Source organism: Mauremys mutica, chromosome 3 (genome assembly GCF_020497125.1).
Source record: "Mauremys mutica isolate MM-2020 ecotype Southern chromosome 3, ASM2049712v1, whole genome shotgun sequence".
In the NCBI taxonomy this organism is placed as follows: domain Eukaryota; kingdom Metazoa; phylum Chordata; order Testudines; family Geoemydidae; genus Mauremys; species Mauremys mutica.
The window spans coordinates 144,890,472-144,903,807 of record NC_059074.1 but is presented as its reverse complement, the minus strand read 5'-3'; the positions used below and the strand labels follow the sequence as shown (position 1 = coordinate 144,903,807).

The 13,336-nt window shown below is 35.6% G+C and overlaps 1 protein-coding gene across 3 annotated transcripts in view; it reads left to right on the top strand.

The window, feature by feature from the left end:
- The window catches only part of STRN (striatin), a 105,029-nt gene that overhangs the window by 51,900 nt on the left and 39,793 nt on the right, over nucleotides 1–13,336 (top strand). For all 3 annotated transcript variants that reach the window (XM_045010048.1, XM_045010049.1, XM_045010050.1), the window contains exons 6-7: nucleotides 5,548–5,683; nucleotides 9,656–9,791. In XM_045010048.1, the coding sequence (XP_044865983.1) occupies nucleotides 5,548–5,683; nucleotides 9,656–9,791 (272 nt within the window). The remainder of the gene's footprint in view (nucleotides 1–5,547; nucleotides 5,684–9,655; nucleotides 9,792–13,336) is intronic.

Genomic DNA, 13,336 nt, shown 5'->3' with positions numbered 1-13,336 from the left:
TGGAGATGGATGGCAGGAGAGAGATCATTTGATCATTGCCTGTTAGGTTCACTCCCTCTGGGGCACCTGGCATTGGCCACTGTCGGTAGACAGATACTGGGCTAGATGGACCTTTGGTCTGACCCGGTACGGCCATTCTTATGTTCTTATGAGAATGGGAAAATTTCCATGAAGAAGCTGGGAATGCTTGGGGTGACTGTGGTAGGAGGCTGCTTTTATTCATCTCAGTGTTCCTGTGTGGGGAGGACGATGGTAGCAGTAGGCAGAGCTGCTACTGCAGTAGTACTGTGAAGACCGTCACTTTCTTTTCTGATAGACTGAAATGCTTAATTGCAGATGTGTGAGTTTTCTAACTACTTCAGAAAATTGTTTTAAGTCTGGATAGTTTCAACTTTTCACATGTTGATGTTGGATTTCCAGTAGATTGGCTGGACAATATTTTTGGAGCACCATGCTCAACTTACTCCAACTGTCTGAAAATCACTTAAGTCAGGAGCTAAAGTTTTTCCTGCTCATGGTATCGTATATCAGTAGTCACTAGACATATGGCTGAATATTTGTCTTTTTACACATTCCTGTATATCTGCTAATATACAGATCCTCATGAACACTTTAACACTCAAGAACATCATGTGGATTTGGGATGCTTCCTGGAAGATTTTGATTCCATTTATGAAAACATTATTTTGATGGCCTGACATTGATAATCCTGTTCCCATATGTTTCATGGCATTTAAAAGGGGAGCTATGTTCACTTTCTTCAGATCAACCCACTTGCATTACGGAAGATAAGTACAACTTCTCAGCATGAATGAACTCAGAAACAGATACTAAAAATAACTTTCTATTAACATTTGAAATTTCCAATGCCTGCAGTGAGCAGAATGAGTGCTTTTCCCACATCAAAGTTTTATATCATTAAACCAAACAAATGGAAACTGCCTCACTAAAATGTCATATGTAGCCTTGTGCAACATGAAAGTATTTAAGTATCTTTAGCTTATTCCTTAAATCTCATTTTTAATCACTTTACCCCTTAACTGAATCCTAGGTAGTCTAAATTAATTTCTTTTTGAGGATATATTTTTATTATTGACAGAAGAATAAACATATCATAGAATAAAATTGATTACATGGAATAAAGGAGTAAAATGTTTAATAATAAAATAGATAATTTATGATGCTGAGGACTTGATAAAGGGGCTCAAAGATGAGAAACTGCATTTAAATGGCCAATCAAAACTCATTCCAAGAGTTCTAACATTTGTTAAAAAAACACTTTTTTAAAAGTTAAGGCTGATTGAGCTGTTCTCTCTCTCTCTCTCTCTCTCTCTAACCTCAAACTGGATTTGCACCTTTTTATTTTAATAAGGCTGGTTTCTGTTTCACATCTTACACATGAGCAAAATAAACTCAAGTGAAAATTGTCATGGAATCTGCTCCCTAACATCAGGAGAATAATTAAGCATTTTTCCATGACCCTGATTTATTTTCTGGAGTAAAATAAACCATTCCCACCAGGACTTAAGCAACTAAATGTCTTTCTACTCCAAAAGGCAGAATACTGAGTAATTCCTGCATCCATAAGTCCTCTTAGCACTTACACATTTAATCAACCTGCTCTTTGTGTACTGGCTGATGAACATACATAGTGTGTGTTAGCATGCTTATAAAATGGTTTATTGGAAAAAAAAATTAAACCTCTGAATTTAATTGGAGGAAGGAAATAATGCCAAAATAATGTGTGAAGTAGACACAAATAGTAAATATAAACAATTATAACATTGAAAAACTATTTTATTTTTAAAAATCACTTTTTATTTCCCCTCCTTTCCTCTATTCCTGTCTCCCTCTTGCTTTGACCTGAGTGGGGCTTCAAAAGTATCTGGTTTTGCCACACCCAGACACTCACACAAGATGAGCTTAAACAGGGCTTTTGAAGGAAAACTACTGGGCCAGTTGGCTTTAGCGGATTATTAGGAGTAATGCTTCAAACAACAAGCAACACCTTACTGTGTTCTTTGAAGTCCCACTCTTATTGATCCAATGAAGACACTCGGTCCAGTGACAACAGCTTCACTTTAGAAGCGTGTCTCATTCTACTGCCACACATCTGTGACCAGGACTGGTACCTTGTTCTTGGAAACCTCATACAAGGCACTTATGGAGTGAAGAGGAAGAGACAAAAAAAGTTAATAAATAAGGGAGAGGGAAGCAGAGAAGAGGAGAGATAAATAGGGAAGTAACTTGTAAAAGTTACCCCAATTATTTTTTACAAAAATTGTTTGTGGTGTGGTCTGGCTAGTCAAGTGGCCTTATCTTTTCATGTACATTTGTAGGGACATAATTATATGGGCTGAAAGCTTCTTCAGTCATTAAACTTGCAGTTTACATCTAAACCATTTTGTAAGTATTACTTCCTACTTTTATTTAGTATTGCATTGTTTCTTGTATAATGTGTGTTAATTCATTAGAACGTTCAAAGAGACTGTGACAGTCTGTCTAGCCTGTCGTAAATTTATACACAAGGTAAAAATTATATTAAAGCGGTTCTACAGTTTTATTTGGTGACGTATTTCCATATTTTTAGTTATGCTGCATTATAAAGGGCCTGGCTCTCTGCATGGTAATGAAAATTCTTCAAAATGTTTAGAGTCACTAGTCATAGAAAAGAATAAGCTAATTGATATGTATGCATGTGTTTTCTGTACTCAGTCTGAGACACAGCTTAACTAAGATTTTGGCAGGCTTGAAAGAACTTTCATACCATGAGAAGGGAGTTTTTAAAGATACTGTGGCTTCGCATTTGAACAGATTTTGTTGGTAGGAAGAGACAAGGAGTCAACAAAAAATAGCTTAGGAAAGTGATGTAACATATATATGAGGCCCAAAGCAGGCCTTTGGAGAACCAAAAAGCTATATTTTCTGTAAGGGGAGAGGGGATTTTGCTAAAACGTGCTCTCCCATCCCTCTCTCTACCCTAGGTTATGTAAAACCTTTCTGGTGCTCTTGATTAGGCCTTTGAAACTGTGGGTCAGACACAGACTTTTTCTGTATTGGCCTGCTTAAACATTTTTTAGTCTAAGGAGAGCCTGTATTTAACTATTTTATTTTGTGAATTTCCTCTGTTTCTGTAATTAACCAATAAAGTCTGCTTTGATTTAAGACAACCTGTCTTCAGTCTTTGATCCTGTTAGTCACTGACAAGAGTCTCTTGGAAGGAACTAACCTCTTCCCTTGTGAGAGGGAGGGCACAGCAACTGAAAGATTCAAGGTGGGAGGAAGGCCCCAGTAATTAAGATCTCAGGTGTCATTACAAAGACAATAACTGTCTGTAATATAATATTAAATAATTTAATTTTAAATTATAAAATATTATGGGTCATGTTAGAAGCAGCAAAGAAAATTCAATATGCTCTTAGTGGCATCATCATACAAAAACGTGAGTTAAACTTTAGTGTCCTGTGTTTTACAGTTTACTGTGTTTAAACCAGCTCCTACATTAGACCTTGAAAGCCAGATGGACATTATACCTTTTGGACTAGTATCTTACGTTTTAAGGTTTTGACCAGCTGGCTCCCAAGCCAAAATTTTTGCTGGAACAACAGTTCAGGGCAGGAATTGAAGTTGGTTGCTGGCATGGTGAGACCAGTCATATCAGAGAGAGCTTTAAATGATATCTATGGGAGTACTTCTAATAGAACAGGATTGGAGCAGAGGTGTATGCTCTACGTTATCTCAAAAAGGATTGGGAGTTCTGTGAGGGTAGTTATGCTCTCTATTCCAAAAAGGAGTCAGTTCAGATATTTCCCAAATCTGAAATCATTAAAAAAGCATATTGCACCACCTGGTCCTCTTGCCCTCAATGTGTGTGCAAGGAATTTCCCCTGCACAGTTATGAGTCCATAAGGGTACTATAGGGAGGGGTGCCCTCAGCTGAGTCCCGTTTTTCCCCCTCCCACTTAATGCAGCAGTCCCTCCTTCGTCTGCTTTTGTCATTATCCTGCTGTTCAGCCTTTTATCATTATCACGAGTACACTTCACACATCAACCAACTTTCAAATACAGGTTTCACTTTCAACTATTTAAAACTTTTTCTTCTGGTATTCTAGTATAATTGGTAATGTAAAGTTGAAATCTATTTCATTTTTTTAAATTGAGTTAAAAGTAATTTCAGTTACTACCCTTATCCTTGAGTAGTCCTGTCAATTTTCTTCAAATCACATACTCATAACTTTTTATGATTTTCACTCTCCTGTTGCTGTGTGAAGGCCCATACCAACAATAAAGGAAACTGACTAAAGAAGGGTAAATCTTGAAACTGACTTTACACAAAGTGCTGTTGAATGCACAATGTAAAACAAACTAAAAAATAGATAAGTTTCCTCTTGTATTTTTCAGTTAACAGCATTTTTGGACATCACTTGTAATAGCCAGTAAAAATTTATTAGATATTCATGTGATTTGCCAAATGGCAGGAATACCACAAGTAAAAGCATTAGGTGCTAATGAAATTAGATTGCCAAATCTCCCAGAGCACAAGGCAGAGACAATATGTCTGCAAGGTGAAGCTTCATTTCTCCGTATACCTCTGGGGTTTGGAGATTTTTCCACTTGTTTCCATCTTTATTTAGCTATCCTACCAGAATCTTTGTTCAGAATTCTGTCCCAGTGTGAGTAGTGTTAGACTGATTTGGTTTTATGGATTCTTGTTCATCCTAGGAGTTTGAAGAACCGATTCACTAATTGTGTTTAATCTTAGGATCTCTTTTACTGTACTGCATGTTCATCAACATTACCTTGATTAATGGTCACAGGCTCTAGCTTGGATTCTTTCTCTTAACAGTTGTTGACATAACAACCCTTCCTGTTCCAGAGACATTTTCTGGATTTTTGCCAGAATTGACAAAAGTAATGTTAGCAAAATTATATTTTGTTGAATGTTAACTGCTCTTTAGAGCCCCTGCTACATACTTTAGTCTTAAACAGATTTTTTTTCTATTGAACTGTTTTACAGTAGCAAATTTAGTGCTCATCAAAGGTGCATGATTGATGGGTCTGGAGCCTTCTGTTTCCCAGCAAGAGGGGGGCATCACAGGAAGCAGTGAAGTCATATTTTGCTCTGCCACATTACTGTGCCCCTCTGAATGCATGAAAGCTAGCTTGGCTGTCTTGACTCATTCAATCCTTGTGCTCCCTACTGCAGCTTCCAAGAAGGGTGCCAGTTGTGGTGGTGGTTTGTGATGTGGGTCCAGCTGGAAACTGTTCTAAAATACTTTAAAAAAAATGGAAGCAGCTAAGTTGGGAATTGCAGCTGAGTAAGAAATAATTACAGAGTGTTTAAAAAAAAAAAAAAAAAAGGACCCATCGTTAATATTATATTGTTTGCCCACAAATATAATTACATATAATCATTGTCCAATTTTACCAACTGACTTATTTTTATCTTGCAGAGTACTGGTCATTACAGAACAAAACAACCAGATTGGTGAATGCAATTTTTTTTTGTTTTTGCTCTTCTTTATTCAAAATATGTTTTTTATCCAGGAAACCAGAATTGACAGACTCTGCCTCTCTGCTGGAGACCTTCAAATTTCTTGAAAATGCAGCTGCAGATTTCAGTGATGAAGATGAGGATGAAGATATTGAAGGAAGAGAGAAAACAATGATTGATACCTCAACGGTGGGTCAAAAAAATCTCATTGTTGAAAAACTTGTGGTGAACAGAAAAGTAAAAGGAAAGTGTGAGGTTAAGAAAACGTAAACAGGTTGATTCTCTGTCACTTATACATGTGTATCTGCATGTGCCCCAGGCAAATTATTAAATGTACCCCATATATGAATAAATGTAAATCTGCCTAGTTGGGTGTGCAAGATTGGAAGCGTAAGATACGCGCTTCTGAATGTGTGTGTACAAAGTAAGTGTGCCTACTTGGAGCTTGAAAATGATCCCCAAATGTTACTTTTTACTCTTCTTTGGACTATTCTGTTAGCTTTATATATATATATTTAAAAAAAAAACCCTCCTGCTCTATTTGAATCCAGAAGTTTGTGAACCTAATTATTTTTAATAAACATCTGATCAATTTTATTTTTTAGGAACCACACACCTTCTAATTCAATCTTCCTTTTTCTGACGTTGAGAAGTATAATCTGTAATGCTAAATCAGAAATCCATTTGATGCGAAATATTTGCTTATATTGGCTTAAAACTTTTAAACTAATTTGAGGAAAATGCTTTTTGCAGTTTCCCAAAACGTATTACATTTCATTTTTAGCAGCTTGTAGAGAATCTTAAAGTAAATATATCTGTAATATATGAATTAACCCAATCCCTTTTTGTTTTGTCAAATTGTTATGCTTATAAGAAGCACACAGAATCTTTTTCAGGGGAAAAGGCAATACACCATGTTTATTGAAGATACAACAATTAGTATATGCATTCAATCACACCACACACAGACACACATTGTCCTGCCAAGCGGTGTTATAGTTATCAGTCCAGAGTCCAGATCAATCTAGTGGCCAGCTAGGTTGATCACCGGTAGGGAGGAGCTGGGTTCCATCGGTCGCGACACGATGCTCCGGGGAAGTCTTGGCAGGATGAACCCAATGTTTCATGACAAGGCACCCTGTTTATATAGTGATTTTTCCTGCATTGGGACCAATGAGTTTTGCACCGTCATGCTGTAATCAATTGTTGTTTGACAAGTGCTTGGTTTAAAAAAAAATTTTTTTTATTTATTTTATTTTATTAAGTTCCTCAGGGAGTTATCCCATGGTGGCTGTGATTACAGCTTTCTTGTCGCCATTGATAGGTGCCTGTGTCATTTTTAGAGTCTTTAATATGTCCTCCTCTGACATTTTAATAGGGGCATGTTGCAGCCTCCTGGCGCCCTTGCGTCTGCCTCCAGTTCCTCCCTAGACCATCTGGTTAAGCAATGGTCTTTACACTTATCTCGTAACACACACATTCCTCATTCACACACAAAACAAAATTAATTTATACCGAACATTTTGAACAGGAACATCAAGTTGCAATGCAAAAGAAAACAATTAGGCATTCTTTTACTTATTTTAAAATGCTAAACCTACAACAAATTGGTGACCCTCAAAGGTCTGTCACTGCCTTGAAATCAGCACAGACACAGATTCTGGCTGATGTATCTTTACCACTGGCCCATTAGGTCATTTCTTTCTGTTATTCAAAAAGGGTAGGCTGGCAGGATATGATCAAATCATATACCAATACATTTAATAAATATTACATTATTTTTCTTTATCCTTCATTCTAAATTATATAAAATACAAACAATACTACTACAAAATGACTAAACTTCCTTTTGAGTATACAATGTATGGTAAGGTTACAATTGATCAAATGAAAATGTCTGAAAATTTTGTCCTAATAAATCACGTTTGTCTGATCAGTTAGTGGTATTTAAATATAATTTTAAAATGGACCAATTAGTAGTTTATGGTACGATGGTGATTGACTGTGGAAGTACAAATAAATGCCCTTTCTTTCTCTGTCATCAAGGGACCGCAATCTGTAACAAGCAAATTTACTTTCTGCAGATCTAAAAAAATTTTTTTCAATGTCTTTTACCTTTGCAACAATTATCTCTCTTGGGTGCGTTTCTAATCGTATGAAGCACAAAAATTCTTCCTTGAAAATTTATCCATCATAAAATCTAAAAAACAGCGATAGCTGGGCAGTGTCATTAAATCGCTTGATTCAGCCTCTTTAAGAGATGTGTATTTGGCATTTTTAAAACCATAAAGCAGTGCTGACAGACAATCCTTGTAATTTATCTCCAGTCTTCACACTGCCATAGAATTAGGCAGGGAAACTTGCTTCACATGGTTCACGTCATCTTTTCCTATTTGCCGGAGATAAAAACAGTCATAGGCAAATAGTAGACAGTGCATCGCTATTCGTGAATTTAATTATAAACATTTTTTAAGGGGAGCTGGTGGGCCACACAGGAAGCCTTGATGGAACACATTTGGCTCCGAGGCTGCCTATTGAGTATCGCTGCACTACTGCTTAGATCGGCTTAACTATGCCACTCAGTGGTGTGGATTTTTCACGTAGTTATGTCAACCTAATTTTTAGTATAGATCAGGCCTAAGTGAAATAAGTACTGCTCAAAAGCAGTTTTTCATTGAAATAGAGGCCATTAAAATTGACAATATATAATAACTAATATATATAAATAACAAACCTAAGTCACTGTTAATTAAATGACTTTAACGTAGACAATCCGCTTTTGTTGTAGGAAAAATACATTTTGTTTGACTAGTATAGTATGAATTAGTGTAGCTTAGAACTTTTTGTTTTTTAATAAATTACTGAGATGGTGTTAATGACCAAAGAAAATCCAATTTAGAAGTGACAAAAGCATAGATGGTGATGGTAAAATGTGCAACAAATAGGCAAGGTCATCACCACCATTTTGCCCAGCAAAGATGAATCTGAACAAATCCGAAGACAGCAGCTACTCAACAGGCTCTCACCTCTATGTTTTTGTGTGTGTCTATAGGGTGGGGCACATCAAAGACAAATCTGGACATCAAAAACTCTGATCTCAGAAAAGTAGAGCCTGTCTGGCCACTGAAACTTGCTTTTCTTGATGCTTTTGTGAAGTGCTGCATACACTTTTGCCCTCTTGTAAAAACCAACCGCTATGCATTTATTTTGAACTAAAATCCTTTTATGTATGTTTATACACAAGCTACTTGTTGTGACATTACCCATGGTACAGTCTGGACAGGTGGATAGCTGTGTCCCCTCAGTTCTCAAACCTGGGGTGCCTCTTACACTGCTATGCTATGAGAGCAACCATTCCGTTTGCTCACACACAAACTCCAGCTATATTGTATGAGTGCTATAGCTAGCCACTCCTGAATTACATTGCAGGATGACACCAATCCCAGACTTTCCCCCAGAAATATACGTCTTGTACTGCCCAAATGAAGTTTCCCAAATATTTCAATCCAAAAACACATTGTTTAGATAAAACAAGTTTATTAACTAAAGAAAGATAGGTTTTAAGTGATTACAAGAAATGAGTGATATAGGTTAGAATTGGTTACAAGTAAATAAAAGGTAAAATGCATCTAATACTGAACTTAAGCTAAATGAATTCAAAGCAGTCTCAGTAATGTTATACAGTAGATTCTTATAACTTTACATACAATGTTGCCACACACATTTTACCAGAACAATAATGATCAGCACATTATGAGTTTTCAAAGGATACCTCATAAGGCATACTTTGTACTAAATCCATTATAGTTTTGTAAAAAGGGTGAACATAGGAATACAGACTGTCACACTTGTAGACTGTATCCCTGGTAAATTACCAGTATAGCCCTTAATGTGCTAAGGTTGTGTATTGACTGCTTTAGGGTGTGAAAAATTGTTGTTTTAGACAGGACTTTCCTTTAGATTTACAGTTTGAATAAATCAAATGTGTTCACTTTGTCCTGCTTCCCCCCTGCCCCTGCCGCTAAAATACAGGTACCCTATGTTTTTGGTTTTTTTACTGCCTCTGTTCTAACTTTATTAGTTCCACATGTGAAAGCAAATAGTACTGGTAGATACAAAGTTGTATTTTTAGTTTAATTTAGCTTTTTTCTTTTTATTTAGATGGTGAGGAGAAGAGTGGTGTCTGATAGCAGTGAAGACAGAGATACAGAAGAAGCTTTGAAAGAATTTGACTTCTTGGTTGGATCAGATGATGGAGATGGAGAATCTAGAAGTTCAGGAGATGGAACTGACTGGGGTAAGAGAGCTTAGTGGATCACACCATAAAAACAGGAAATGAGTCAAGCATAAAAACTGAACAATATTTTGCCAAGATCGCAACATCTTTAAAGGAGTTCTACTGTAAATCCTTGGGTGGTAGACTGAGATATTGTTACTTTTCTGTATGCAGCTTTATGCACAGATTTTTAAGATATTCACATTTTTGTTCAGTTGTCTCTATTAAGTAATAATGCAAATAAATAATCTTATTAAATAAGATTAAATAATCTTATTAAATTATCTTTATAGAGTTCCAATACCTTTTCTATCTATCCAAACTATAGAAGCCCTATAAAACGTTGATTTGTCAGATTGTAAACGTGAATATGAGAGGTTTTTAATATTCTTCCCTTCCTCCCACTTTAATACAGAAAGCAATGTGAGTCATAAAGATTTAATTTTTTTTTTCCATTCAAATGGCAGCAATTTGAGCAGTTTGGTCTATTCTGTTGCTCAAATTCCTTTGAAAAGATAGCAGGCATATATTTAAATCCTACTTCGTTAGAGAATTTCATGAACTGTTGTCTAGTAATATTTGGTTCAAGTTAATGTCTTGCAGCCAGGTTATCAGAACCCAGTTTACTGTGAAGAATTGATTACTTAAGCCCCAGCACACTACATAGACTAGCTGCATGCCAATCTGATAGATTCTGAGGATATTTGGCCCAGTATATAAAAGGTTGAGAGGCTGCAGTTAACTCTGATGGTGTGAGGACGTGAGCTCCCTAAGCTCCCCTCCTAGCCCAGTGCATATCTCTAGCTCTCTCACCATTAATTAACTGGTTACAAGGAAGAAGAAAGCTTTACTTGAGCTTTAGGCTTGCAGTAACCCTAAATGTACTGAAATCACTGGGCCTTGGATTGGACTGTAAATAGTTACTTTAAATACAGCTACAAGAATTCCCTTAAGTAATTAAAAGGACATGATTCTTCCCCAAAAATAGTTCTTGAAAGTCATACTGGTATTTGCTTTTTTTTATAATTAAACCTTCATCTTTTCTGCTTTCTGAGCATACTGTATCTATCACTTGTGCCACTGAAATGTGAATAGGTTGAGTTTGTCAGTTATCAGTCCTATTTAATTTAAGGTGTTAAATAAATTCTTAATAACATTGACAGCTCAGTACAGATTTACAAAAGATTTACTCTCCTCCCCCCCCCCAAAAGTATGTTATGGAAAGTTATAATTTCCTTTATAGTTGTATGTTTTCAATCCTTGTAAAATTGGATCCAAAGGAGGTTTTCAGTTCTTTATATCACAGCTTGTAATTACAGTTATAATAGTCTGTCTGCATAAGCTGCCACAATATGTCATTATAAATCCTTTATCAATTCAGTTAAGACACTTATTTGATTTAAATGAAATGAAAAATTAAATGTAATAATGTCTTATAACAATATATTGGAAATAGGGAGAAAACAGATGGTAAAGTTGTTTAAAAATTGCTTTCTAGCTTTGAACAGTACATTTTTTGCGACAAAAATTTCCTGAACATTTTTAATAGTAATTTATTAAACAGGTACAATGGAATGCCATAACTGACTACTTTTGAGAGCCTTTAGAGTTGATCAGATCTGTTATTTCTAAACTAGAAAGCATTTACATACTAGTTCAAAATCCACTTTGTAAGATGGATTAAATATGCAGGAAGTATGTAAGTGTGTATTATAATAGGCATGCCATAGAATATTAATGTCTGAAGTAGTTTGCTGACAACTCTGCCATCTATGTCCTTCATATTTCTAAACATTTTTTTGCCAAAGGAGAGCAGAAATTCCATGTCAAATCTGGGGAAGAAAAGCATGATCAGCTAAAACTTCTCTCCTGATTTCAGAAATGGTGGCCTGCTGTCCACAAACAAAACTGCCCTGCCCTGCCATTAAATGTAATGCTGCTTATATTTCATGATCCATTTTTATTCTACCTCTGTATTACACTTCTGGGAATGACTCCAGTGCTGATGTGGGGAATATTTCTTAACTTCTACCCCCAGCAAATCACCAGACTTGCAGAGACTGGGGAAAAATCTGCGGTGAAGAAACTGATACACTCTCCTTTTCCCCTCCCTCACAATATATGTGGAAAAGATCCACACACAGAGTAGACCTTCTGTACATGGGTCAAAAGGACTTAGCCCATCGATGGCCCATAATAGTTTACCTCTTCCCTAGGAACTTTTTTTATCTATTGATATTTTTCCATTTTCAAAGGTGTTCCAAAAATAATTAATTCTTAGCTCAACTATTTGTTTCCTTAATTAATTAATCTATCACCCGTGGACGTAACTCATCTTTGATCGCTGTTTTTTGTATCGTAATTCTATCCAAATCCAATGTGTTAGTCTCTTCCAATTTATTAGAATTTATAAATACTTCCTCCATGGATGTGTTAATGTCTTCACCTCCATTTATATCAGTGGTTCTCAGCCAGGGGTACATATACCCCTGAGGGTATGCAGAGGTCTTCCAGGGGGTACATCAACTCATCTAGATAGTTGCCTAGTTTTACAATGGGCTAAAAGCACTACCAAAATCAGTACAAACTAAAATTTCATAAAGACAATTACTTGTTTATGCTACTCTATATATTATATCAGTGTTTCTCAACCAGGGGGGTGTCATGATTTATTTTATAATTATATGGTAAAAATGAGAAAGTAAGCAATTTTTCAGTAATAGTGTGCTGACACACTTTTGTATTCTTATTAGGGCTGTTGATTAATCACAGTTAACTTGCAATTAACTGGAAAAAAAGTAACTACGATTAAAAAATTAATCACGATTAATCGAAGTTTTAATTGCACTGTTAAACAATAGACTACCAATTTAAATATATTAAATATTTTGGATGTTTTTCTACATTTTCAAATATATTGATTTCAATTACAGCACAGAATACAAAAGTGTACAGTGCTCACTTTACATTATTTTTCTTACAAATATTTGCACTGTAAAAATGACAAAAAATAGTATTTTTCAATTCACCTCATACAAGTACTGTAGTGCAATCTCTTTATCATGAAAGTGGAACTTACAAATGTAGATTTTTTTTTATTACATAACTGCACTCCATAACAAAACAATGTAGAACTTTAGAGCCTACAAGTCCACTCAGTCCTACTTCTTGTGCAGCCAATCACTAAGAGAATCTTTAGCAAATCTGGCACGTAAATATCTTGCAATGCTGGCTACCATGGTGCCATGTGAACGCCTGTTGTCACTTTCAGGTGACATTGCAAACAGGAAGCAGGCAGCATTATCTCCAGCAAATGTAAACAAACTTGTTTGTCTGAGCAATTGGCTGAACAAGAAGTAGGACTGAATGGACTTGTAGGATCTAAAATTTTACATTGTTTTATTTTTGAATGCAGTTATTTTTTGTACATAACTCCATATTTGTAAGTTTCTCTTTCATGATAAAGAGATTGCACTACAGTACTTGTATTAAGTTAATTGAAAAATACTATTTATTTTATCTTTATAGTGCAAATATTTATAATGAAAAATAAATATTAAGTGAGC